The sequence below is a fragment of the Xiphophorus hellerii genome, chromosome 8 (genome assembly GCF_003331165.1).
Source record: "Xiphophorus hellerii strain 12219 chromosome 8, Xiphophorus_hellerii-4.1, whole genome shotgun sequence".
Lineage (NCBI taxonomy): Eukaryota > Metazoa > Chordata > Actinopteri > Cyprinodontiformes > Poeciliidae > Xiphophorus > Xiphophorus hellerii.
In genome coordinates, this window is record NC_045679.1 from 17,911,315 (window position 1) to 17,939,009 (window position 27,695).

The 27,695-nt window shown below is 38.9% G+C and overlaps 1 protein-coding gene across 2 annotated transcripts in view; it reads left to right on the top strand.

Annotated features, from left to right (window-relative positions):
• nacc2 (NACC family member 2) overlaps positions 1-27,673 on the top strand; it is a 36,668-nt gene extending 8,995 nt beyond the window's left edge. The window contains exons 1-7 of one of the 2 annotated variants that reach the window (XM_032569163.1): positions 13,719-14,072; positions 15,163-15,337; positions 15,421-16,191; positions 19,474-19,650; positions 21,159-21,264; positions 21,489-21,586; positions 21,679-27,673. In XM_032569163.1, coding sequence (XP_032425054.1) covers positions 15,226-15,337; positions 15,421-16,191; positions 19,474-19,650; positions 21,159-21,264; positions 21,489-21,586; positions 21,679-22,196 — 1,782 coding nt within the window. In that variant the 5' untranslated portion in view covers positions 13,719-14,072; positions 15,163-15,225 and the 3' untranslated portion in view covers positions 22,197-27,673. Of the gene's footprint in view, positions 1-13,718; positions 14,073-15,162; positions 15,338-15,420; positions 16,192-19,473; positions 19,651-21,158; positions 21,265-21,488; positions 21,587-21,678 lie in introns of those variants that run through there. The other variant, XM_032569162.1, reaches the window with a different exon arrangement.
• Positions 27,674-27,695: the final 22 nt, after the last annotated feature.

The following is a 27,695-nucleotide window of genomic DNA, read 5'->3' on the forward strand; positions in this document are numbered from 1 at the left end:
TAGCCGCAGCCCATTACAGTTGACATGGTTATCCAGGGTGACATGTTATTTGAGTACATGTATGCTGGCTTAGTGTGGCGCTGACGGGAAGATTCTTAGGTCACAGTTTATGTGTGGGTGGGTGAGGTGGGGGGCAATGCACTTAAAATAAATATGCATGCATCTCTGGGCAATGGAGAAAACCATCTTTCATAACACATCTTTGTGCTAGTCATCTTTGTCATTTGAAAGTGTCTTTGATTCACTTTCCTTAATTCTAAAGCAGAAGGCTGTTTCACCCCTCTCTAGTTTCTAATTTTTAGTTAAAACTTTGTTGTTTTTTTTTAATCCTGTGGACTGAATGCATTCTCTTTGCCCTGATTGAATGATGTACATGGGGCATTCAGTCATTGTGGCCACAGCTCTCTCACTATGTCTTTGTCTCTTTGTGTGGGTGTGTGTTTGTGCATCCCTGTTTGTAGACAGTGGAGCAGTGATGCTGAAAGATGTGTCCTCATTTTTCACTTCGCACCGGACTTCTCATGGCAGCCATGTTGTTTTGCCTGATGTCACACGTGTGTCACTGTTTTGCAGTCAGCTCCTAAACAACGACGTGAGGCGATCAAAATGACTCTTTTATTCACTCCAGATCTCTCTCTTCTCTCTGTGTCACCCTCCTGCTGTTCACTCCTTTAGTCACTGCTGGTCTTATATGTCCTAATAACTTTTAAGCCGTCATTCATGAATCTGGAGGCATTTCAATCAAAAAGAAAGACTTCAGTCTGGCCTAGAGATGTAGAAATAATATTCTGTAAAAATTTTTATTTTTTATTATTATTATTTTTTGAAGTTTTTTCAGCTATACTAAGAATCTATATTTACTATTTACAAAGAGTTTAAAAGATTCACATATGATTTTTTTAATCTCGCTTTAATAAATCCAAGGTAATCTTTTAAAATAAAATGAATATTTAAACCCTTCATTATCATGTTTTTTGTTTTCATTAAATAAATTATTTCAAGCCTGTTTTTAAAATGTAGTTTACATATGCCACTCTCAGTTTTAAAATAATGGTTATGTTTTAGTTATAACATACTTGTAGTCCACAGCTCTACGTTTGAACGTACCAGGACATGACAAAAAGAACTTCTCGTTCTCATGAGGTAGTGTGATAGAATAAATCTAACATAAAATGGTCAATATAACCTTGTTAGAGTTAAAATGCTGATGCAGAAAGTGAAAAAGGCAATGCGTTGTTTTCAAAGTATTGCTGTCAACATGAAGTTAAAAAGAAAAACATCAGCAATTGTCTGATCAGTAATCCTTGACATCAGTCTGACTGCAAATACTTATTTAAATAGACGACTAATCTGTCAGTACCTGACTGAATAATTGGTTAGCCAACAATTATTTAAATCCCCATCTCTGCTTTATGTGGCCACACCTTCTATTCTCAGTATTATTACATGTGTACTGGTACTGCACTACAGTACTACACACTACAACTATACACATCTGCAAGCTGTACCCTGTGGCATGCACATTATCATAAGATAGTCAATAAAATTGAAATGAAGTAAGACACATAAATTGGATTATTATAAATTGATTAGAAATGCTTTTAAAAAATTTTTTTGACTTTGACGTGTTTTTATCTGGTTGTGAAAACACAAAAAGGTATTTTAATGATGGGTTTGTCCTGTAGACCAGCTTAGATACGGTCAGACATGAAAGCTGCAAAAGGCTGGAAGGACTAAAGCTAGACTCGATTATTCTACAATAAAAGACACTCTTTGCTTTCAGTCACTTAGGTACGGTAGTACTGATTGAGATGTGAGATTTATCAAACAGTAAGGTATTGTTATGCCTAGACTACCAAACTGAAGCATTTGCAAGTTTTGAGATCTAAGACAAGACCAGTCAAAGAATGCCCTATTCCAAAAATTACAACTCACTTAGACCTGCTGACTAATTAAAAAAGCCCCATCTGTCATTAACTGGTTGATTCACTTCTTCAAAGGGTCTTTTTTGTAGCTTTTTTCTGCATCTTGCACCATGACCTGATGCAAAGACAATGACAAATATACAGACATCCTGTGACATCTAACCCAATTGTGGTCCCTAGGAGACATTCAGTGACAGTCAGCAGGCCAGCTCCGGGCCACTTTGTCTCCAGATTCTTTTTTTTTTCTTTCTTTCTTGTTTTTTGTAAAGGATATGCGCCATTTGATTACCCACCTAGCAAAGTGCAACACAAATGACAGGAATAAATTTTTTTTTCATTAAAAAGTCAAATTTTATCCAATATTATAAATAAAGAATTCACGTAAACAGTTGAACAGATGGGGGGAAACAACCACTGCCACTTGTCTTTGTGTTTCTTACGATAAGTAGGGAGATAGGGGCTTTTTGTTGGTTGCGATTTGAGCTGATAGATGTCATATTGCAACTAGGTTCTGAGGGCTGTTAACTTGAAGAATGTGATTGACATTTTCCAAGTCAACAGCCCTTACTAAATACATTTTTGTCACTTCTGGTAATGATGAATACAAAGTCTTAAAGTGTATAGAGCTTTACGGTAAAAAAGAAAAAGAAAAAAACAACTGCCTTGATTTATGTAGGAAAAACGTCCTATGTTAACAAATACTCGTCACTGCTGTGACATTTACTGATTTAATTGAAATATTTACTTAGGTCTATTGGAAACCTTCCACAGAATGAATGTAATTGAAGCATTTTTAGTGCATACTTTACTTTTTAGTTCCAAGTTTCTTGGAACTTTTAAGTAGTAATCCTCAACAATATAAGTATGAGATTGTCAAACATGTTTCTTTTTTACTTTTCAAAATGGGAAAGAGGGAGTCAGAAAGTGGCTACAAAATATTATTAATCATCAAAATATGCCCATATATTCAGTAAGAGTAATAATATTTAAAAAGTTAAGAATAGCTGGATCCATGGCAGACAAGTTTGGATGAGGACCCAAGTATATTTTGCCATTATCCACCCAAAGGAAGACAGTAAAAAATCTCCAAAGCTCAAATTAAAAGACAAACTTTATTTATAAGATTATGTTTGTGCATTAAAACATTTAATTTATTTTAAGGCTTTTAAAGGGTGCTGAATATCTTATCCTTAAATTGCTGTGAATCTTTGTTTTTTCTGTATGTCATGGTGCCAAAAAGGAAAAACAAGCAAATGTTTCACACCAGAGATTTCTTTTTAGATGTCTTTCCTTAATAAGAGCACTTATACAAAAAATTACTGTTCAATAGTCTATAGTTGCTTAAGGAAACAATAAAGCTCTCATTCACAACAATAGTCAGTTGGGTATATATATATATCTTTGGACCCTGTTTTAGCAAATTAAATATGTAAACAAATTCAGTGTTTTTCAGCGTTCTCTGTTATCAGCTGTCTTGTGCTAAAGCATGCTAAGAACAACGGCACACCTGCTTTCATAACTGTACTCGCTGAAATAAATTATCAAGCTTCTAAAAGCAAACATCCAAAAACTGTACAGCCAATTATCTCTTTTGTAAGCCAACAGACTCCCTGCAGTGGCGTAATGGCTGTTTGGAAATGAGCACTTTGGAGATGCACACCAAAGTTCCCCCCAAAGAGTAAAACCAATGCCCTTGTCAAAGCGCAGTCACAAGGCAGAGCTGCAATATCCTAACTGTGGGGCCAAGGGCGAAGCATGTGTCATGTTTAGTTCACTTTGTTTTAGACTTGTCGGTTGTCATGCACATAGCTATGCAGACAAACAAAACTGAATAAATTCTCAGCTTTTTTTTGTCATAAAATATAATGTGCAACTTAGTTAATTCAAATTCAAATTAGTGCTATAATTTCAAACCACTAAATATTGTCTTTATGAGTTGTTGAAGTTTCAGCTTTATTGGGATTTTTCAGGCATATTTAAGGTTTAATTATTAGTGTGGCATGCTCTCTATAAAATGGACAGATAGCACAATTTGAACTTTGCTAATTCTGTTTCACCAATAACAGACTAAAAAAGGAAGGTTTATGAAGCACACTTTAACATTCAAGACATTATCTAAACTGATTAAAATGCTTATGGAATAATAAGGTTATTTTGACGATGCCAATGGGTCAGGACATCTTGAAGGGATCTGCGGAAAAGCAGTTTTCGCAGATTAAAGACAAAATCTACGTATATGTTCTTTATTTCTAAAAGGATCCTATTGAACATGTTGTTTCTACAATGATCTTCATCCGTACAAAACAAAAAAACCCCGAAATATTTATGCAAAGCCTGTAACATGTTATCTAGAAGACACTAAGAAGAATGATAGCTTGCTGTTAATTTCTCTTACTGGGATTGAAAGTGAGGTTAGAATCTCGGCTATGGCATAATTGTTTTCGATTAGTTAAAGTATGTGTTACTTATAAGAAGATTCACAAATTAAAACAACCTACAAGAATCTAATTAAAACATTTTTAGCTATTAAAATACAGGGTTTGCAAAGCATCAATTTGTTGAATAATAAAAAAATAATATCTTGGGGGACAACAAAGGTTCTTGAGCCCAAGTCTAAACTCTTACATGCCAGTCACACTTACAAGTGCCATATTTATTCATTTGATAACTATCTCCAGACAGTTGATGGAGAAAAACAAGTTATAAAATCGGCAAAGGCAGAAGAAAAAAAAGAAAACTTCCTGAGCCACTTAAAAATTATACTTTGTCGGCAACAGCAGTGCATCATCCCATGTGCTGGCAAAAGCGAAGCATAGTTTCATCATTTTCTGTATGCCAGCATGAAATGAAGTCCCTGAGGCTCATTGAAAATATTCATACAGTATATATTTGACTCCTAACAGTCACATGGCAGCCGTGACACTGCCAGCATGTACATATGTATAGTTTTTAATTAAAATCTGCCTTAAAAGAAGACATGTCACATGGCAGTTATGACTTGGTTTATACTGAAACTTCACATTCACTCATTTATTCAACAACTGGAGGGCTTTCTCTTCCTTACTTTTCTACTTGTGCTGCTGACGTATGGCTTCCCTTAAAGCTGTAACTTTAGGGAGTTTTTGGTCTTGTGTCAGTGGTGGTTCAAAATATCTTTGTAGGATGTGTTGCTACAAACTGGAATGACCCACAGGCCCCCGTGGTGCTGCAATTTGTGCTCGATATTACAAAAATCTGCACAACCTACCTGTTCTTCTCATGCCATTCTCTTTTTGCTATTTTATTATTTGTCATATGCATAATGTCGCTCCACCTAAAAATTGATTCAGTGTAGATACTCATTGGTTTAGCTCATTGTGCAACTTAATAAGCTCTGCGTGTTTCTTCAGAAGTTGGTGACAAATAGAACTTACCCTGTTTTCAAGCTTGCTTCTTCCCATCAGATGAGTTTCTCAACTCTTTTTACATTTATCCAATTGTGTGATTCTGCCTCATTTCCTTGTTCTTTTCTAACTCTGTTTTCACTGTGACTGTGCTATGTCAGCTTCTCTTTTCTTGTTTTCTGTTAACATCCTCCACTCCCACTACCTCTTTCTTCCCATCTCCTTGAATTCTTACTTTGCCCGCTCTCAGTCACCTTGCCTCTGCTCTCATTTAAGACTACTGCTCTTATGTGCATTTCAATCCATCTCACTCTTCAGTGTCACTTTGTCTAACTTTCCCTTGTGTACCCGTAGTCTGTCATGTAGGTTCAACTGCATTTGGAGTGACATCCAAATGTCTGCCAACGTTCAATTGAGCATGCACTCCAGTTCGGTCTGGGGTAGTAACCACTAAATTGATTTTATCCTAACAAATGCCATGTACAAGGCATCAACAATGTCTTTGCCTCAAAAAGAACCACTCAAATTGTAAATGATTTCTCTTTGAGGTTTTTTTTATTATTATTATTATTATTTATCTGCTTTAAACTGACAAAATACTTCTTAATCAGCCTCCTAGCTTTTGATCTTTTTTGGCTTTTAAAAATTGCTCCATAAAAATATCTTGAGTGGAACATTGTTCTGCTTTCATGTGGTTTGTAGATTTGAATGGCTTTGGCGGGAACTTCCTTATCAACTAAAAACAACTGCCTTCCTTGGGCAACACATGATACTATGAGGGAATGATTGACTCAAAAAAATAGCAACAGCTTGAATCTATGCTCATCTCACCATCTGTCTTACTTATAAATACATACTGATAAAAGGTGTATTTTGACCAGGTTGTTGTGGTCTGCATTCTGGTTTTTTGGTTCAGTAAATTTTTATTTTTATTATTGATTTTTTCGCTTTGTTCATTTGTGTTTCAGTTGACATTCTGGTTAGCCCATGTTTACATGTTCTTCTGTAACCTTCTCATTTGTCTGTATCATTCGTCTAGTTGCGCTCAGCCTTTTAGGCTGGCTCGTCTCCAGCGACTTTTTAACAGTTGATTAAACTCACCTGGTCCTGGTTTCTACCAATCACCTCTTCTGGACTTTTCAAGCCTGCATCTTTCCTCCATTCCTTATTGGAGCCTCTGCTGTTCATTCATGGTTTCTGGTTCTCTTAAGCAATACTTCATGTTTCAGGTATTTGTGTAAGTTCTGGGCCTTATTATTTCATTAAAAACCACATCCTTCAACTCCTGTAGTCTTATGTTCAACTGGATCCACCACCAACTGTGTATGACATGTTTAGCTATTATTATGAGCCTTGGGTGTGAAGGGGAGCACTTTATGCTTTCACCCAGTTGTCTCTGTCTTTGAGACATTTATCTTGAGGGAAGAAGGAAGTCATAATTGATCTGACTGGCCAACAACACTTGACTACAAAAGCTTTGAAGTAGTTCACACCATTTTTAATTATGTGGAAGAATTTTTGGTATGCAGTAGAAAAGGGAAACAGTGACGGAGAGAAAAATTAATTACTAATGATGTAAGTGATGCGAATACTATGACTTGAAAACTGTTAACGCCTAACAACGCTTAGGTTTTTATGATCAGTCATCAAGCTGCTACTGAGAAGGGAAGGGCCTGAGCATCTGTTTGTCCACAGCCCTGCTGTGTGCCAGTGTGAGAGGATGGAAACAGCTCAGATTACATTAAAAAAAGTTTTTCTTAATATTGATTCATTTAAAAGTTCAATTATTTTGACCACACAAGTTTTTGTTTGTCAGGGTTGAGTTTAACATTTTCAAGTAAAAATGTTTTGTTAAAAAAACCATCCAATATACTTGAACTGATCAAACCTGAACTAGATGCTTATACACTATTATTTAAATGCAGTTTGAGACTGACAAAAACTTATTTTATTTGTAAAAACACAGAAAGTGAGCATTTAAAATTATTGCACAAGTACGAAAAATAAATCAAAATGTCCTGTGATGATGGTGGATTGTGATCAGTAAAACTATTTGTTTATTTGTGAGAAGTAAAGTTGGGTATGCTTAGTTTTTTCAAAATATGCCGAAACTCTTATCTCCTGAGCAAATGCGTTGTTAAACCTCTCTTTTATGCACTTTGAATTATAAGAATTAAGCTGTGAATCAGTCTAAATTCCTGTGCTTTCAAAAGTCACCAAGGTGTCTTTAAAAGAAATGGGTGCAGTGTCTCAGCACTAGTGCTTGACTGACCTACTTCATTTGGAAACCACAAAAGTCTGCAAAACAGGTTTAAATCTTGGTCCTTGATAAGGTTTACTCACAAAATTTAGTGAGTACATCTCACTAAAGATGCGAATCAGCTTCAATCTGCCACAACCATGGAAGATATGTATTAATTTACTAAAATGGTGTCAGATGTACGGCCAGATGCAATGGAAAGAACTCCTTTAAAAACTGCATTTTTGGTTCATCTGGCAACAGAGCCGTTTCCCAAACGTTTTGATGATCATTAGGATGTTTTTTGTAAAATGGAAACAGGCCTTTATGTTCTTTTGACAGGAGCGTCGCAGCTCGGATCTCCCATGGTTGCGGTTGTTGACCAGTCTTTCTTCCTGTTGGATCATGCATGCTGTTGTTGCAGATGTTGTTATAGGTTCCTTTGTGATCTCCTGGTTGAATTGTCAAGTTGTTGCAAGGCTGGCCACTCCTGGGACGATTCACCACTGGTGCATACTTTCTCCATTTGTGGGTAATGGCTCTTGCTGTGGTCTGCTGGAGTCTAAAAAGCTTTGAAACTGACAATATGACCCTTTCTAGGGATTTTGTTTCTCATTTATTCTTGAATTTCTTAAGATCAGTGTATGAAGTATTGCTTTTTGAGGTGTTTTATCCTACTTCATGCTCTCAGCCAGGTTGTATTTTAGTGATTTCATAGTTCTTGGGGCTAGGCAATAATCAGTTGTTGGTGTGGCAGGTAAACATGAACCAAAAAGATTTTCTTTAATCACTCTAGATACATGATTTACCAAGGGAGTCAACTATACTTTCAGACAAGGGTTTGATTTTATTTATTTTTTTACTTTTAATAAATGAAATCACCATTGGTCACTACTTTTTGTATTTGCTTGGGTTACTTTTTCATGGCATTTTGCAAATATGAGTAAGCATGTTCGTTCTTTCTTTGTTGTTTTTTTCTATTTGAATTTTGGAAAACCAGTCAAATCTATCTACTTTTGAGATGCAGAAAAAAGAGAAACACCTTGTTCCCATAATACAAAGTGTCTAAACTCTAACTCTACAGTCTAGCTACGTGACCCAGACAAAACAAAGATATATTAGAGGTTAGATTCACTCAGCTCTCTTATTTTTCAATTAAGAGAAGAATAAGTTAATTAATATGATAATGGTACATAAAACCCTTGCTGACTTAGGCTTTTAAAAGTGAACGCATTATCATAGTGTGATTGTTGTGTTGTCTCAGACAACATTCTTTTATTGGCCTAAAGTGAAAGTGTCTTTTCTTTCTTCTCCTCAGACACAAGATAAGCCCACATCGTCAGCGCATATAATTGGTGCATATTGAGTGAATGCAAGTGGAGAGATAGCAGACAATGTTCAGCCCACAACAAATAATTTCATAGTTGTCTCTTTATTACGTAACGGCATGAATCATTGCAGTTTATTTAGATTTTTTTCCCTTTTTTTCTTTTTTTTTTTTTTCCAGCTATGTGGAGACAACATTACCCAGCAGGGTCTATAGACAGACAGTTACACTATAAGCAATGGCAAGAAGCCTCTCTCTCTCTTTCTCTCACCCTCCCGACATCCCATAATGATGCTCAGACAGACTCAGGCAGACGCCTGCTCGGTCCCGATTGGTAGAACTGTTGCCAGGGAGCGTTGCCTTCTCAACGTGGATAGAATCTGTTGTCTGGTACACTTTAGACATGAGAACAACTGCAGGATCTGAATATTTATAACGAGGGGACTGTTCATATTGAGATTGTACAGAAGCAACATAAGCAATAGCAGAGGGCTCTACTATTGTTCAGGCTCACACGAAACTTTTCACGTGGTTTGCTCTTTGCATTGGTTCTTGCACTTGAAATGAGACATTAATTGATGCTATTACTTTTCTGTGTCTTTAGGAGATAATTGTTGGAGTTGTGGGTAGGTTTTCACAATCTCCATTGTGTGAGACCTGCTTTACTTTAAGATTGAACTCACTCGAATTATTCAAAAATAGCCCAAAAAGACTCAAACTTGAGTTAGTTTGTGCTTAACCCCAACCCTATTGTCATTTATGCAGCTACAGTAGAACTGGTAATTAAAATCTGGGAGTGTATGCGTGATTGTGCATGTGTTTGTTTGCCATCTGGAGGATCCTCTCGTGTCTTCGTATTATTCAGATAAGGCTGGACCTGCTGCTAAGCTTAATAACACTGTGCGTAGGTATGAGTCCCTAATTAAAAATGGATGCAACACATTTCGAAAAAAGCAGACAAAACGCAATCAGGGTAGCATTTCAGTCGAGTTTATAAAACAAAATAAAAAAAAAACAAAATCTCTGCACAGGCAAAGCGCCAGAAGTCAGAGTCAGGCATATAAGAATGATGATTATTAAAACACATCTTAATGTGCTAGAAAGTTTTAAGATGGGAAAGCAAACACTCCTCGGGTAATGGGAACAAAAGTTTTGCAGTGGGGCACACAGACGTTCGTTGGATTTTGCATGTCAATTCTTGTTTGTGTAAATGCACATGTGCACCTTAAATTTTTTCTTTTGCACATTTTCCTCTATAATGCACGTGTTCCTGTTTCTTATTCATTCAGGCATACATTTGCATAAATTTGCAGCTATGTGTCTGTGTATATGTGCTATGTGGCGCTCCACTGTCCTGTCTGCCTGACTCAACATATTCTCTGCTCACTCTCCTTTGCTCTGTCTCTCTCCCCCTCCCTCTTACTCTTTTCCCTTTCTGCTCCAACCCCCCCCTCCTTCAATCCCTCCCTCCATCCTCTCTTTCCCGCTCTGCCTGGCTGGCACGTACATGCATGTCTGTAGACTCTGTACTGTGCTTGCTGCCGTGGCACGCGCCAACCTCACTGCAATGCAGCCCTGTGTGCATTAATTGGCAGAGAGACAGTGGGTACGTGGTATGCAGGATGGGAAGGGTAGGAAAAAAGGGAGGGGGTGCTGGGGGGTGAGCAAGAGGCAATGTAAGGACACAATAGTAACAATAACCAATAGACAGACGAGTGGACAAGCAGTCTGGCAGCATCCCAATGGGACAGACACACAGACAAACAGAATGTGTATTGCTGAGTGTGCATGGGGAGATTACCTGACGGCGCGTGTGGGGGTGTGCGTGTGAGAGAGAGAGAGAAAGCGCAGGGGACTGAGTTTATGTCTGTTTGCATTAGCATGTTTGCGGATTTGTTTCTCCGGCGTTTTCACAGAGCTTTTTTTGTGTGAGCTCACTCATGTGTGCCTATATGTGGAGTGCAGATACCACACACTCTGTGGCTAAGCTCTCCCAACCAAACTCACTGACTCACTGTATTCAACCCTCGGTGATATCTTCACTTTCATGTTTCCGCTGCGACTGAGGAGTAAAAGTTTGCTCAGTTTAAAGTGCAACTTTCTCCACCTGAGGTTACTTTGGCAGAGAGTGAAATGAGTGTGTCTTGACACTTTCAGGGAATGCGCTCTGATGTAAAAAGTGCTCTGCGTCAGCGTTTTATTTATTTATTTTAATGTTCCATATTCAAAGGAAAAAAGATGGAATGAGATTCTGAAGGTCGTGATTGCTCTCATCTCCTAAAATTTCTTTAGAGGGAGCTGTTTCCATCATGCTTCTCAGTTTTAAGCCAGAATGCAAGAATAGCAACTTTTGTGTGTATACTGCCTTGCAAAAATGCTCAGACCCCATCAATTGTTCTTACGTTTTGTATTTTATTGGGTTTCCATTTAATAGATCATATCAAATCACTACATTAATGTGAAACAAAAGAAATTATTTATGATTTTGCATATCTTTTTAAACTATGAAAAGTGGAGGATGCAAGTCTACCGATGCATGACTGCCAATCTGAGATGGAAGGCCAGGCATAGAGTGCCAAGACACTCAAGGTAACTCTGGAGGAGCTGCTGACAAGAAAACTAATAGTCTTCCACTCAAGAAATCTGGTCACTATGTAAGTTTGGCAAGATAAAGTCATTGTTGAGAGACATGCAATAACAAGTTCTAAATTAAACATTTGCCAAGCCACGTTGGGAGCTTAGCAAATGTCCAACAACATAATCTGGTCATAAGGTGGCCAGAGTTAAACTTTTCTGACCTACATTCAAAATGCTACCCTACACATCACACAGAAAGGTTGCACAATTCATGTGCACCCTGATACCTACTGGGAAATAAGGTGATAGCAGCACCATGTTGTGGGAAGGTCTTTCTTCATCATGGACATGAAAGCTGGTCAGAGTTGAAGAGCAGTTGGATGGATTAAATATTTGAAATAGTGGAAGTAAACCTGTTACAGAAAAAAAATGAGAGTGGGAAATAAGATCAAACTTGGAGCCCTAGCCCTAGATCTAGACTTCCAAAGGAATGGTTTGACGAAAGATTGACCCGGTCAAACTCCAGACTTAACTATCAAGTCTGGGGTAATGGTTCTGCTATGGTAGGGCTGATCAGGAGATTTATTGATGGATGGATTTGTGCCTCTTGTTCTGTAATTCGTGTATTTCTCCAGCCTGTAATGATGAATGGAGAAAGAGCTGAGCAACAAAGTGAAGCTCAGGATTTAGGAGTCTGTGACCTATGGTCATAAGCTATGGCTCATTTCCGGAAGAACGAGATCGCTGATACAGTGATTTAAGTGAGTTTCCTCTGTAGGCTGGTGCTAAGAGACAAGGTGAGGGACTCCTCTGTAGGCTGGTGCTAAGAGACAAGGTGAGGGACTTCACCATTTGGAGGGAACTTTGTGTACAGTCACTGCTCCTCCACATTGAGGAAATCAGTTAATGTATCTGATCTGGAGAACACCTGCTAGTGACATTGCCCTAAAAACCTTTCACTGTAATTGCACTGAAGAGTGGTTCTACAAAGTATTGCCACAGTGGCAATTAATGTAAATGAAAGTTTTGAAAAGCATTTGTCCTTTTTCATCCTAGTGCACAATTATGCGCTGCTTTATGTTGGTCTTTTACATTAAATCCAAATGTAGTTGAGCCTTATAGATGCGTTTTGACAAAAAAATATGATAAAGTTGCAAGGGTGTGAATACTTTTGCAGACAGTATGTGTTTACACAAATACAATAATACATTTGTTGCACATCCATCATAGCAATTTGCATTTTTTTTAAGCCTCCCACACAAATCTTTGTGGTACTTATCGTCTCCGGTACTCAGCTTCTTGTTGCCGTTGTCCTGTCACTGGCTGCAACATCCGTCTCCTCTCCTCTCTCATCCACGTCAAGCGACATCTATGGAGCCCGTTTTTTGGGTTTTTGTTTTTTTTTTCTGTGCTGGCAAAAAAAAGTAACAGCAGAAGCAGAGAAATGCCACCTAAATAAGCAGAGCTACCAAAGCGGAGGTGTAAATTAATCATTTAATTTATCAATTCATGTGCAAAATAGGGCTTGTGTGGAGACAGTGCTTTGCTCTGGTTGTGTGTGGGTGTTTTGGCAAGAGATGTCCTGGCATGATTCAGAGAACATACACGACACTTGCTGAAAAGTAAAAAAAAAACAAAAAAACTCTCTCTTTATTTGTCCCCCGCTATTGTCTCAAAAAGTGGAAAACACCTCTCGGCAAACTTTTCAAACCTTCCAGTTTAACGGCTGGCTGAGTGAAGGAATGATGCATTCTCTCCAGACTTGCGTCAAAGCGGCAATTCAGAAGTTTCACTATTCCGTGTCTAATTAATTAACAGCGTCCACGACCTCTGCAGGCTTCTCTCATTTCTCTTTTGTCTGAGTCATTCCCCTCCCTCTGCTCTGTCGCACCGTATAGACATCCGTGTTAAGGGGCATGTGGCAGAAGTTGCTTCAATCTAATTGTCTTTCCCTGCTCGTATTGTCCTCAAATGACTTTCTCTCTGTCTCAACTCTCCCCTCCCTCCCTTGGACTTTTTCTCTGCCCAGTCGCTGTCTCGGTCTGTAACTGTAGCCTGTGTTTTTCTCTCCCTCCCACTCCCTGCGACGTATAGATACTGCATTGATCAGACACACGCACGCAGACACATGCACACACACTCACCAACCCAGCCTCCCACTCCTTTCATCATTGATTCGCCCTGCTCTTCCCTCTTCTCTCGCTCTCTCTCTCTCCTCTATATTCTCTTGCTCCTCTCTTCCCTCTGTACAGCAGCACTTGTTGAATTCAGCCCTCAAAGAGTAGAAAGCAAGGCGAGATAATGATAAGGAGGCATTGAGACGGGGCTGGAGCAGACCGCGAGCAGAGAGAATGGGGTCTTGGAGGACATAAAGATAGGAGGCAGGAAGAGGGAAAAAAAAGTCATAGAAGCTTCTCTGAGGCAGACACTTTAGGTGAAAGCGGGAGCTGGCCAGACGGAGGAGAAACATCAGAGTGCTCTTCTTTCTGTCTGTACTAGTCCTCATCTGTCCTGCTCCTGACTCTGCTTAAAGCAGAAGACCCAGAACTGTCTGTGGTAACAGTGAGCAGTATTTCTGTGTGTTAGCAGAGGAAAAGTTATGATGTGCTGGTTTCATCCAGGTGAGTGCTTAGGTGCCAGGTTACACAGTAATTTCCCTATGCAGCCTACACTGCCTGCGCCTGTGTATCTGTATATGCATGCACGCTTTTATGTAAGTAAGCCAGAGTGCATGTGTGTCTGTATGGAGTTCATGAAGTGGGAGAGAGAGAGAGAGAAAGGGAAAGAGAGAGAGAGGCTTTGTGTGTGTATGTGTGTGTCTGTGTGTTAAAGAGGCGGTGACATTTTTTCAGTTTGTGTTCCTGGAAACTGCTCTGCAGCATTGCTCAATAATGAAACTACTGCGTATATGTATGCGTGTGTGTGTGTGTGTGGGTAGGTGGAGAGACAAAGACAATGATACAAGGTTCATGGAAGTAACGAAGGTGCAAGTATTCCTGGAGAATGCGCTGTGAAGGAATTCAAGGAACTGTCGGCATTAATGCGTAAATACAAAAATCTGTCTATCCGAAGCTTAAATAGGGAGCAAATGCTGACAAAGATGTAGCGTCAGCAAAATGAAGGAGAATCTATGAACTCTGACATGAAAAGCTGTCCGTACTCAGTGGGTTTTGTTGCTGAGGGAAAAAAAAAAGTTATTGTCAAGGCTATCTTCCAGGCCATCAAAGTCCAAGCTGCAGGGAAACTGCTGTTCATGCATGACAAGCAATACGTGGAATGAGCCTTAGGTTTCCAGGAATTAAAAGTCATGTCAAACAACATAGCCTTAAGAGGTTTCACAACATTTCTCATACAGTAGGCATGGTGTTGTATCCATTTTCTTTTTTTTTGTCCTGTGGAGTGACTTGGCTCCTCCTTCCTCTCTCCTGTCTCAATCTCTCACCCACTGTCTTCGCATATCCATCTTTCTTTCACACTCCTCTCACTTCTCCCTCAACTGTATTCGTTTTCTCACTTAATTCCATCTCAGTTTTCAGTCTTTGCTTCCTCCTCTCAGTTGTCGCTCCTTGCATCTTTCTCTCTCTCTCTCTCTCTCTCTCTCTTCCTCTCTCTCTGGCAAATTTATTCATATTTCACACATTTTCTACTTTTTTTTCCCTGCTAAAAGATGTCCTCCATACATTTTTTGTTTTGCCTGTTTTGATTTTACAGATGTCTTTCTTGGTGGAAGAGTGAAAATCTGAAAGCCCATCTTCCTCTCCCCCTTCGGCCAACATGTCCCAGCTGCTCCATGTGGAGATCCCGAATTTTGGAGCCACGGTTCTGGGCTCCCTCAATGAGCAGCGGCTGCTGGGACATCACTGTGACGTATCCATATTGGTAAAAGGTGAGTAAGCTGGAATTTTTTAAATTATTATTATTATTACTTAGTACATTTTTCAGAAATGTTTTCCTCTCTGGCTGAACTAGGTCAGGCTTTTAAAGCCCACCGGGCCGTTTTGGCGGCCAGCAGCCTCTACTTTCGTGACCTCTTCAGCAGCTCAACCAAGACTCAGTTTGAGTTGCCTTCCTCAGTCACACCTGCTTGCTTTGAGCAGATCCTCACATTCTGCTACACAGGGAAGCTAACGATGGCAGCAAGCGAACAGCTGGTTGTCATGTACACAGCTGGCTACCTCCAGATTCAGCATATAGTTGAAAGAGGCATGGACCTAATGTTTAAGGCAAGCTCACCTCACTGTGACTCGCAAACTGCAGGGTCCTTAGAGGAGACGGGATCAGAACCGCAGAGTCCTCTCAATAATGGTATCGGCCTATCAGTAGCCAGCGTTCTGGGGACCCAAAGCTGGTCTACGTCGTCCCTACTCTTGCCGCAGCGTAAAATTAAAATAGAAGTGGGCGACCCAACACCGATTTCCACACCCTCAACACAAACCAAGATTTCAACCTCGGAGCTGGGGAGCCGGTTGGCGAGAGCCTTCTACACAGCAGCTGGAGGCCCTGCCATTCCTGGTATGCCTACCTTCCACTTTCAAGGAACTACTGGAGGTGGAGCCGGGGGTGGGGCAGGCGGAGGAACAGGTGCGGAAAGGTCCAGCCCAGGAGAGTCAAGCCTTCCCACCACAGACAGCCCCACATCCTACCAGAATGATGACGAGGAATTTGAGGAAGAGCCATATGACGGGATCGCAGAGGATGCCTACAGTCAGCTCTATGGACGTCCCACTAACCCCTATGGGAGTGAGTACAAAATTCTAATCTTACGTTACTTGTTATTACGAAAATACATTAGCAAAACAAAAGGCTATATATTAATTAGATATGCAACTGATTTCCAGTCACCAATTTGTAAAGTTTAAAGGGAAACCTTTTTGATTTATCTGCAAGAACTCTGTCTTTTTTCCTAATTTCTGCATAATTTGAAGACAAAATTGTCTGAGCAATAAAATATTTATAATGACATGAGTTCTCAAAAACATCACAGTTACAAAGCTGTTTGTCTCTGCATAACTAAACATCTAAACATATTTAACAAACATATCTAAAATCTTACAGAATACAGGGCAGAGATATATACAACAGATAACCTAGCAATAGTAACTATCAACATCAATCTCTGTTTGCATTCCTCTGTACATTTAACTCCATTATCTTAACTGTGGGATTTCCAAGACACCCATCAGTTCTTAATCCAGCATATTCTGTGACAGAATTGAGCTATTCAAGGGATTGAACAGAGTGTCTTTGCTGCGCTATGTTCAGGTTCTTGTTATTTTGTTGGCACTAATTTCTGAAGAGAAGCAGCCTAAAAAATATCTGAAATACCTTCAAAGAAAACGCATTTTCCTTCCAAGAAGTTTCTTCTTATGCTTTGTTTCCGATGGCAGATTACCAATCGGGCTGGTCTAACATGAAATCAACTGATTCCAGGCAACCAGATTATTTCTTAGAGGAAGAACTCCGTATCACTCGGAATTGAAATCGAGTTTTATATTAGTGTTCTGCATAAGTGCATTAGTTTTTCACCTGCCTTTGGCTCAAATCTGGGATATTCACTTGAAATGGGACCAATCCAACATAAACATTTAAGTAAGGCTCAAAATGACTTTCAGAAAAAAATAGTAGGATTTCTCCAGAGGTTTTATGAGTAGGACTTAAAAAAGAAGAAATAAGATATCAACATCCATTTTATTCCATTTATATAATTTAATCTTTCATAAATGATGTATCCTGCACATCTCAGGAAAGCAGGACGTTGTGCCTCCAGAGTTTGTGTGGGTTCTCCCATTTTAAAGATAGCCTTATGGAGTTCGGATCGGAGTGCATCGTGACCAACAACACAGCCCTTATTTCAGCAATAGCAGCTCCTTCACTTTGTAATGATGTTTTCAACATAATTTCACACTGGTCCAGACTTCCCTGTTCTTGAACGCATCAGTTTTGTTTACATTCACATCCAGGAAGCTGATGGTTCTGAGAGATGTTCACAAACATGGCATATGCACCCAATTTCCATCATTCTTTTTTTCACCCTGAAACTGAAAGGCATGGCATGGGGTTTGTTAAACTCTAGAGTTTCAGTAATTCATGAAATCCACTCTATCTGCAATCAGTCAGAGCACCGCAGGGTGACATTGTTGGATATTTGAGAACCATGCACCTCTTTCCTGTGTGTGTGTGTGTGCATGTGCAAGCAGAAGTATCTTCACATGTACACAGGGAAAAATCTTTTGTGTGTGTGTAGGTGTGTGCGTGCATGTGTGTGTTGGAAATAATGCATTAATTCCTGCTGTGTTCTCTATTTTGCGTTTGTGCTCATATGTCTCCAAGTCGTCACAGAGGTTAGAGCAAATCATTTAGGGTGGAAAAAACCCAACAGTTCTTTTTTTGGATCAGGGTCCCTCTAAAAGTCATGCCTCTGATGCAGCATCATTACTTATCTGGGATACATCTGCAATGCTCTGAAACATTTATGAAACACAACAAACTTGCATCAGATTACCCAAGCTACTTCACAAACTCAATTTCAAATCCTTTATTGTCAAAAAGGGAACAGAAAGTGGTGATAAGAATGTTATTTTTGCGTTTGTGGCGTGCATAGTGCCTTGCAAAAGTATCCCTACCTCTTTTTTACGTTTTCCCAGAACCTCAAACTTCTAAAGTGTTGAGATCTTATGCAGTGAACCAGGGACTTCCAGCTCCAGTCCTTGAGAGCCACTGTCCTGCAACTTGTAAACACATCCGTCCTCTAATTACACCTAATTTAAATGTCTGAATCATCACCACAGAAACTTACAAAGCTCTTCATAGGCCTGGCAATGAATTATTCATTCCATTCAGGTATGTTGTAGCAGAGATGCATGTAAAAGTTGGAGGACAGTGGATGTCAAGGAATGAACCACTGTGACAAGCCAAAACAAAGTAGCACATAATTGTAGATTGGAAGGAAAATGGCTTTCAACAATTATTACTATTATTACTATTAATTCAAAAAAGTGTGGAGTGGATTTACATTCAGCCTCCCGGAGTCCACTTGGGGAGCTACTTTGCTACAATTACAGCTATAAGTCTTTTGGGGCAGTGGCTTTGTATCAGAATGCCATTCGGGTTTTGTTCTGGACTGGGCCAATCAAACACATCATTATACACATTAATTGTTGTTGTCCTTCTGAAGGGTGAACCTCTGACCCAATCTCAAGCTTTTTGCAACATCTACTAGGTTTCCCTTGTAGATCCCTGCATGTAGCATTTGTCTCCATCTCCATAGTCACCACCATGTTTCAAAGTGAGGAAATTGTATGGAGAAAGGTCAGTAATCTTAGTTTTCCACCACAGATAGCACTTTTCAATTATACCGAAATACCCCCAACTCCTCTGTATTGTTAAACTGCAAAACATGACTTATGACTTTCTTTAGATGTCAGCTTTAACATTGTAAGTGTGCTATATAGACCAGATTTACTTAGCTAATTGTTGTCCTGTTGATACATTCTTCCACTTGAGCTGTTCTCTGCAGGTCCTCCAGATTTATCATGGGGCTCTTGGCTGCTTCTCCAATGATTGCCAAACATGTCCACCGTGTCATTTTAAGTGTACAGCATTGTCTTTTGACATTAGAAGCTGCTTACTGACTAACGTTTTCTGACAAACCTCTTGGGAACAAGTGTACTTGTACTTAGATTACCGTACATTAGAAGACAGTAGACTCACGTTGTCTGAAGCAAATCAGTTGCACTGGATGTTTTTAGGGATATTGAAGAAAGGAGGTAGACACCACATGTCAACCTTTTTTTGTTGTAAAAATATTCTGTATGGTGTTCCTTACACTTGACAATTATGCAGCACTATTAGAGAGTCTTTAACAAATAATCCAAATTAATACACTGAAGTTGGTATGAATAATTTTGCAAGGCACTGTAGTCTAGCACACTGTTGTAAGCTTACAGCAATGGTAAGGTTGTGTTTTTATTTATGTCTCCAATTTCTTTTCCTCAAAATATTTCTCTTTTTTTATGTTATTAGTCCAGGACAAGCCAGAGTTGGCAGCAATGCCATTGGCCTTGGAAAATCGCAACTGCGTGCTCATCCGCAGAGACCTGGTGGCACTTCCTGCAAGCCTCATAAGCCAGATTGGCTACCGCTGCCACCCCAAACTCTACACTGAGGGGGACCCAGGAGAGAAGCTGGAATTGGTCGCTGGTAGGCATACAAAGACAAGCTTTTATAAAAAAAAAAAAAGACATTAACATACACAGATGACATTAGTTCTCTGGAAAACATTCACACTGTTGCACCTAATTTAAATTTAAAATCCAATACCTATAAAATTGCATTTCACTGATTGAATTAACTCAAACTAATAAACTCAGGATGTCAGAGGGGTGCTTTGTTGAGGAATAGAAACACGATTTATGGATCAGAGAACAAACAGATCATGAATGAGAGAGCTAACCCCCAGCAATTTGTCAAAGGTTGTTCTCTGGCTATTGACATTTTTTTGATATTTGTGTTTATATTTTTGATTAAATTAGAGATAGATGTCAACACCTTTTAAATTGAATTGTAATGGCTAATTGGAAAAAAAAAAAAGCTGTCTGACGCACGTTCACAGAAGTCACGAAGGGGTCGGGGAGCGTGAATAGTCACTAGATCTCAGATATTTCAGTTTGTTTGCAGTGGTGGGTTTAATTCGTGCTGTGAATTTGCTCTATCTGAAAGGAATAAAACAGAGCTGCAACGTTCTTGTGTGGAGATTTAAGACTGTGGCAGATGGACAACCGTCTCTGCAGATATCATCAATCAGGGCTTTATGGAAGAGTGACCGAGTAGAAGTCAGACTAAAGTAAAAAGCATATGACTGGCTGCCAGGTGTTTGCCAAATGGCCCTTACAGAGCTCTGAGAATGTGAAGAGAAATGATTTTTTCTCTTGCTGTTATGATGACTCAAAAACTGAATGATGTGGCCTGACTGCCAGATTTTGCTCTTAGCGATCGGCAGAGAAGAAGCTCTGAATGGGCAGTGACCACTCAACATGCGGGGAGCAAAGTGAAAAATAGATTTCTTTTTTTCTTTAGCATTGAACATTTTCAAGCAAAAGAACTGAGCAATGTGCTGAAAGACAGAGATGATCATAGCAATATTAGCAAGTTTTGGTGAGGGTTAGGTATTCAAAAGCACAGGAATTCAAAAAATTATAATGTAGTAAAAATCATATCTAATATGCATTAAATGAAGCAAACATGCTTCATTTTGTCTTGTAGTCTGCAGTACGGTCCCTCAAATGTTTTCATATTGCTTGAATATTTCTTGTCACATTACTTCAGCAAACGTAAATGTATTTTACTGTTATATACAACACAAATTAGTCCATAGTTGTGAACTTGAAGTAAATTGATGTATATATATATTTTTTCCTTTCAAAGATATGTGAAATGGAGGTTGTACATATGAATATGAATTATTTTGCAATGAGTATCTAAAACCCATTGTGGCACAATAACTTTAGGCATATGGGTGATTTTCTACTTGTTTCCTCATTCCCTGGTTAATGATGCTGGTGATTTGTTTGACTCCCTTAAAGACATAAAATACAGACTCAACTAAAAGATGAACTGTAACAAAACAAGAAGAAACCTAAATGTAAAAAGAAACGGATTCTGATAGAGGCATTGTTCTCAGGAAATTATTTTCTGTCCGTGTACCTCAGGAACCCAGGTGTTCATGACACGAGGCCAACTCATGAACTGCCATCTGTGTGCCGGTATCAAACACAAAGTGTTGCTTCGTCGTCTCTTAGCCACGTTCTTTGATAGGTGAGTGCAAAGCAAAGCACGAGTTGGCAGTTATTGTTCAGATATGTGTGTTCTTCTCTTAGATGTGTGCTTGATTGCTGCTGTTGTCACAAATCAACTTTCATACTCCATCTGGGGTCATGTTGTGCAATGCAGCTAGATGAGTGTGTGTGTGTCCCCATGTGATTTACTGTAAATGTTTGTTACTGACTCTGCCCCCTGGTGTTTACTGTGTAATTCTGTAGAAACACTCTGGCAAATAGCTGTGGGACAGGCATCCGCTCTTCTACAAGTGACCCAAGCAGAAAGCCCCTGGACAGCAGGGTCCTGAATGCTGTGAAACGTAGGTTTATTGTGTAAATTATCTTGTGCATGTCTTATTATAATAGGAGCTGTTTGACTAAGTGGACATTGCTGTTTTCTCCTCTTTTACAGTCTACTGTCAAAACTTTAACCCTAACTTCAAGGAGAGTGAAATGAATGTGATCGCTGCTGACATGTGCACAAATGCAAGGCGGGTCCGTAAGAGATGGCTCCCAAAGATCAAGTCCATGCTGCCTGATGGCATGGAAGTGTACCGGGCAGGCATGGGCATGAGTGCTGCTGCTGCCGTTGGTCTGAACCTAGCCCTGGGTGCCCCTCAGTCAGGAGTTTCTCTTTCCTTCGAGCATGATTTGAAGAGCCTAGAGCAAAGGTTGTGTCCAGATCGCAAGGACCCTCTCAGGACTCATGCAGCCAGCCCTGGTGCAGGGTCGGCTGGAGCAGAAGCCGAAGGTGAAGGTGAAGCAGCAGTCCAGGAGGATCAGGAGGAAGATGACGACGAAGCTGGATCGGAGGGCGCGGACCGATCACTGGGGGCACCGATTTTGGTGTCGGTGGTCGGATCAGCAGATACGCCCCCCGAGCAGGGGGTGGAAAGTTTTGGACAAAATCTGAGGTTGAACGGACAGTGAATCTCCCTCCCACATCGTGAAATGTGTTTAACACTCACATTTACTTCTTCTCACTGTCTCATCCGTCACTCTTTCCTCTCCTCTGTGCTTCCTCGACAGGGAAATTTTGTTCTCCACACACAAAGCTGCACTCGCAACTTTTATCAGACAAAAGTTGGTCGCACATGCATGCGCTCGTGTGTGCTTGTGTATTTGCAAACTTACATGCAGTGAAATAAAAAAAAAAACCACAGCTATTAAAAGCATACACAGGCATGACATTAGTCAGTTCGGGTCCAAGTATGTATTCAGCACTTGGGCGTCTGCAGCATTATTCCAAAAGGTCAAATAACAAAACAGATGACTGTAATGATTCATCATATCGGTGCGACACCACCAACAGCTGGTTTGCAGCAGGTTGTATGTACTTTGCAGTGTAATATTATTTTATAAAGTGACTTGGAAAATTGTATTTGAGAAACAGAGCTCTACAGCAAGACCACTTTACATCCCATCACTATTCGTAAAGAGTGTACTGTGAAAGAATTGTTTAGAAAATAAGAAACCCTTTCCTTTATTTTACCTTGTATTGTTTTGCCCAAGTATCATACCCCTTGAACCTGTCCATTTTTTTGTCACAGCTACGAACTTTATTGAATTTTATTTGGATTTTACGTGACAGACCAACAAAAAACAGTGCATGTATGTGAATCGAGTCTGAGTTAATTCAATATGTGAAGAAAATACTGTAGTGTTTTCTACTATTTTTAAGCAAATGCATTTTTATTCACTCCCACCCCTGAGTCAGTACTTCCTAAACTTCACTGCAATTTCAGATGTTCTGAGCAGCTTTGCACAGCAAGTCTGAAAGTTCTTGGACTTTTTTCTTTGAAAATAATATAATTTACTGTAACCAGAATTCATCAAATTGAATTGAAAGTATTAAGAATATTTTAAATTTTTAGTGTTTTGGTTGTTTTTGCTTAAAATTTAGCATCGTTTTCTTGTGTGTGATCACAATCACACACAACTCTGTGCTGATTTCTCACATAAATTCCCTATAAAATACATTAAAAGTTTGCAATAATACATAATATTATATGACATGGAAAAGTTCAAAAGGTATGGATACTTTCACAACACACTGTGTTGTATCACTTTTATGATGAAAATTACAAAATATTATTTTCTGCAAGTACTTGTTTTTTATCATAGCTCTAAGAACAAATGCAAGATAACAAATCTATCACACATATTGGTTGTTTTCTCGTGCATATCTAGTCGGACATATCGGACAAGACTGTCAATGTGATGCCTGTGTCTGCTCCACATCATACCTCCCAAGCCACACATAGATACATGCAAATAAACACACAAACACTCATTCATTCATCTTTACATTTCTGTAATACAAGCGTTTAATGTACTGATGTAATCAAATGGCACACTGTCCAAAAGAATATGTTGCAGTGAATTTAACTCCAAAAATCACAGAATTCTTGGAGATACAGAGACATGAATAAAAACATGAGATAATGTCAAGACTTGCATGCATTAGTCCAAACAATGGCTGGAAATATTTGCTAAAGAGAACTGCAAGGTCCCATTTCTGCATTGAAATAAGATAACAGCTACTTTTGCCTGGAGATGTGATGTTAAAAACTAGAAGCACTTTCTCCATTTCTTTCTGGAAAAAGGCCGCCAAACGTTACAGATGATCTTGATGTAACCCTGCTTTGACTGTTTCTGACACCGAATTAGTTTGAGTTTCTTGGGTTTTTTTTTATTTGTATGAATTCTGCAGAGTGTTTTGTCCACTTAAATGGAGAACAGTGAATATATGAAGTGCACTACACTGAAAAAACAAAAACAGTGCCAGAGAGGAGTACTGTTCCACCTTCATGACGTGTCGTGAAATGTTTTGAGTCAATTCTGTCCTGTTTCCATCCTGTTTTTGTTGTTAGTTTGATTACTCGCTCTCCAGTGGGGAAATGAGATGGTGGGTAAATTATTTAAAGATTACTTTTAAGAGCAAATTACGCTAGTTTACTGCGTTTGCACTCAAGAGAGTGGGGGAAGCCAAGGATTCTGGAAAAGAGGCTCCTGCAAAAGACTGCAAATCCCCACCACGTTACCCTGATTACATATTCAATCAGGCACTCTGTGGGCTCAGATAGAAACAACGGGTCTCTATTGACGATGACTGTTTCTGTGTTTTGCTGGGGGGACTAAGGCCGTGCATTCGTCAAGCCTGTTTTCTGTTTTTGATGTCTGTTTTCACGCTTGTTGCCATTGCCATGCATAGGACCCAGTCCAAAGAGCCTTTCTTTATCATTTTTCTTTCATGCATCGATTTAAAATGATGCACTGTTGAATGTCGCCCCTTGTTCTTTGCTTGTCGTGGGCTTCAGTCAGCAGTCGAAGAACATGTAATTACAAAAGTAGACCATAAATTTTAATTTTTATCACAAATATTCAAAACAAAAATGTGGTGATTGCACAAGTGAGGTTAAGGAGGTTTAAGGAGATGCCCCCAGAATATTTGATCTGTTATGTATTTTTTCAGTGATGTGCCACTTTAGAGGTTGGGCCAAATTTTTCTCTGTCTTCGACAAGTATATCTTGGATCTTTAGGGTAAGCTTTTAGATAGCCCTGCATATAAAAAAACAGGGTCAAGATTGCACTATAGGTAATGTTCATTACGTTTACAGTTTTTTTTTTTTTTTTTTTTTTCTATTTTCTATTTTTTCCCCCTTTGGGAAGAACTGTAATCTGCCCCAGATAAGCCAGGGTCATGAATGGCCAAGTTGATGGTTGAATGTAAATTGTAGCATTGAGGGTCACAGTCTTTTTTTTTATTTTTTATGATATAGTAAATTATTGAATCTCTTTGTTTAGTATGTGGCTTCATTTTTTTATTCACATAAATTGCAAACTTAAAAAAAAAAAAGAAATTTAAAATTAACTTTACTGATAGTGATGTTTTTGCATAAATATTTTAAAATTGATACAAACAAGTCTTCCAGTGTGTTGAAGCACAGGCGGCAGTATCCTAATAAGTGTAAAACTGAGGTTTGTTTCAGTTACTCCACATGATTTAAAATATGCTCATCTAATGGTGAAATGAAAATATTTACTAACTTATAGCATCATCTTGTCTAATTTATTTGATGTTGCTCTTGTGAGGGAATAAATAAATATTACTTTTTTGCCTATTGGGGTCACCTCTTGTTTGGTCAAATAAGCTAACTGTGTAAAACAATTAAATAAATAGTTCAAAATAAATACATTTATATTGAAAGGCAAGTCACCTTAAAATCAAAAACCACCATTATCCCTTATTAAATCGGTTAAAGTGGTCAGAGTTTAAAATATATTGAGTCTGTACAATTAAATCTCTGCTTTCTCTAATGTATCTTTAAACAGAATGTTTTTCTGCATTCAATTACACAGTTTTCAGAGCAGTTCTAATTAAAAGAGTGCAGTATCTATAAGGACCAAGGAAAATGTGATATACTCCATTGCAGTGATTAAATAAGTGTGGAGCAGTGCCTTAGACTGTGAATGTGGGTCTGTGCCATAATAGTTGTTCAGAAATAAACAAGCCAAGAAGGCTATATGGATTAGACTTTTCTCTTACTGAAATTGTTATTCTAAACTTTAAAATTATGACTCTAACTATGTTGACATACTTTAGCTGACTTACTTTCTTTCATGTAATTTTTTAATGTAAAAACTTTGCTCCCTTTACTAGGGTCACTGTGTTTATTTAAAGCTTTTATTTACAATAAGACTGGTTCCTTCTTGGACACCCTTGCATGCTGAGCAAAACGGGGAAACCTATCAAATATATGTAAATAAAATCAGATATAGTTGAATTGGTGCATCCGCTCAAATGCGTCTTCCTCTGTAAACCTCACCCTCTGTCAGTTTGTTAACTTTTTAATCAAACCTTTTTAACTTTCCTTTTTAGCTTCGTGGGATCTTTGATTTTTTTTTCATCTTGTGCAGGGTAACCGGGTGATGTTGCACTTTAAAATCAGAAAGTCTCAGACAATGGCTAACCTATGAGAGAATGAGCTCCGTCGGAGGTGCTTAATAGAAAAAAAAAAAGGTAAAATAACGTGTATGATTTTTCTATGTTTCTTTGATGGAAACCAGTGTCATGTTAACTGCAAGCTCAAATGAGAAACAGGATGGGGTTGGTGGCTGTGCAGAAACTATTCTTTCATTATTTTATTCAAAACTTTTTTTCTCCTCTTTTTTTTGGCTCTCTGCCTCTTTTACTGTAAAAATAATGGGCACTGTAAGTTTTTTTTTATTCGCTCTGCTGAAAGGTTAACCCTGAAAATTATACACTGATATGCAAAAATTACACTTGTATCATAAAATGCATGCCATTCAGATGTTCACCCTGACCCGATGAAACCTCTGATCTTTATGCACCCTGTATTTTATGCTGAATAACTGTTTTCACTGTTTGCAAGCAGAGACTTGAGTCGTCTTGCAGTCAACGGGGCTGTATTTTTTAATCATACACCCTGGCCTTTCATTGAATGTTTGCATAAAATGTAATCTCTTGCATAATCGACAGCAAAATACTGATTAAGAGTGGCATACATAAACTAACTACCCAGTTGAGTGTGCATCTAAATCTTCAGAGACTAAGAAAAGAAATGCACCGAAAAGTTTGTGCGTGTATGTCTGTGTCCTCGAACATGATGCCAGCACTTTAGAACTACTTAGAAAACCGAAAGAAAAGGAAAAAAAAAACCTGTCAAGGATGACCAAGGCTACAGGCAACAGACGAGTAGATGCAACTTTTAAAGCCATGTGTTCAGAGCGCTGACAATCAGAAAAGGGATGAGGCCCACAGTGCACTATGGGGGATGTGAAATGACTTGCTGTGCTTTTGCTATTTGCTTTTGTCTTTCAGCTTGTTTCATTCTGTACTGGCTTACTTTCAGAATGGAGGGTCGATGGTGTCATCTGCAGCCTTCTTGGTTTTATGTGTGTGTGCGTGTTTGCAGCAAGGACTTACTCAAACCTTGGTGCTCATTGGGCAGAGATGTCCTCAGTTGGCATGGACCTTATCTGTCATTCTCTGGGCTTTTTGGTGACCTGATGATGGACGACAACACAAATGTTTAAAAACAAAAACGAAGGAAGATGTTATCATGCAACTGCATACTTTGATCATCGTGTTGTTTCTGACTATCAGCAGGGCTTGGCCCAGGCAAATTGGGATGAGGCTATTTTAGTGTTGATACTGCTTCATAACAGAGACAAAATGTTGAAATGTTTATGCGCCTTCTGACTCTCAAGCATCAATAATATATACTGGAAATGCAAGTTGCCACTTTCGATGTTGCATACAAATCTCTTTCATTCCCATCATTGTATTTGCCATCATGGGTTTTAAGTTGTGTACCTTATTTCTTTAAATGCATTACAAAAACATGTCTGCTTTCTAATAAAAAAAGACCTTACTTCACCATGTACTGTAGCTACTGAGTGGC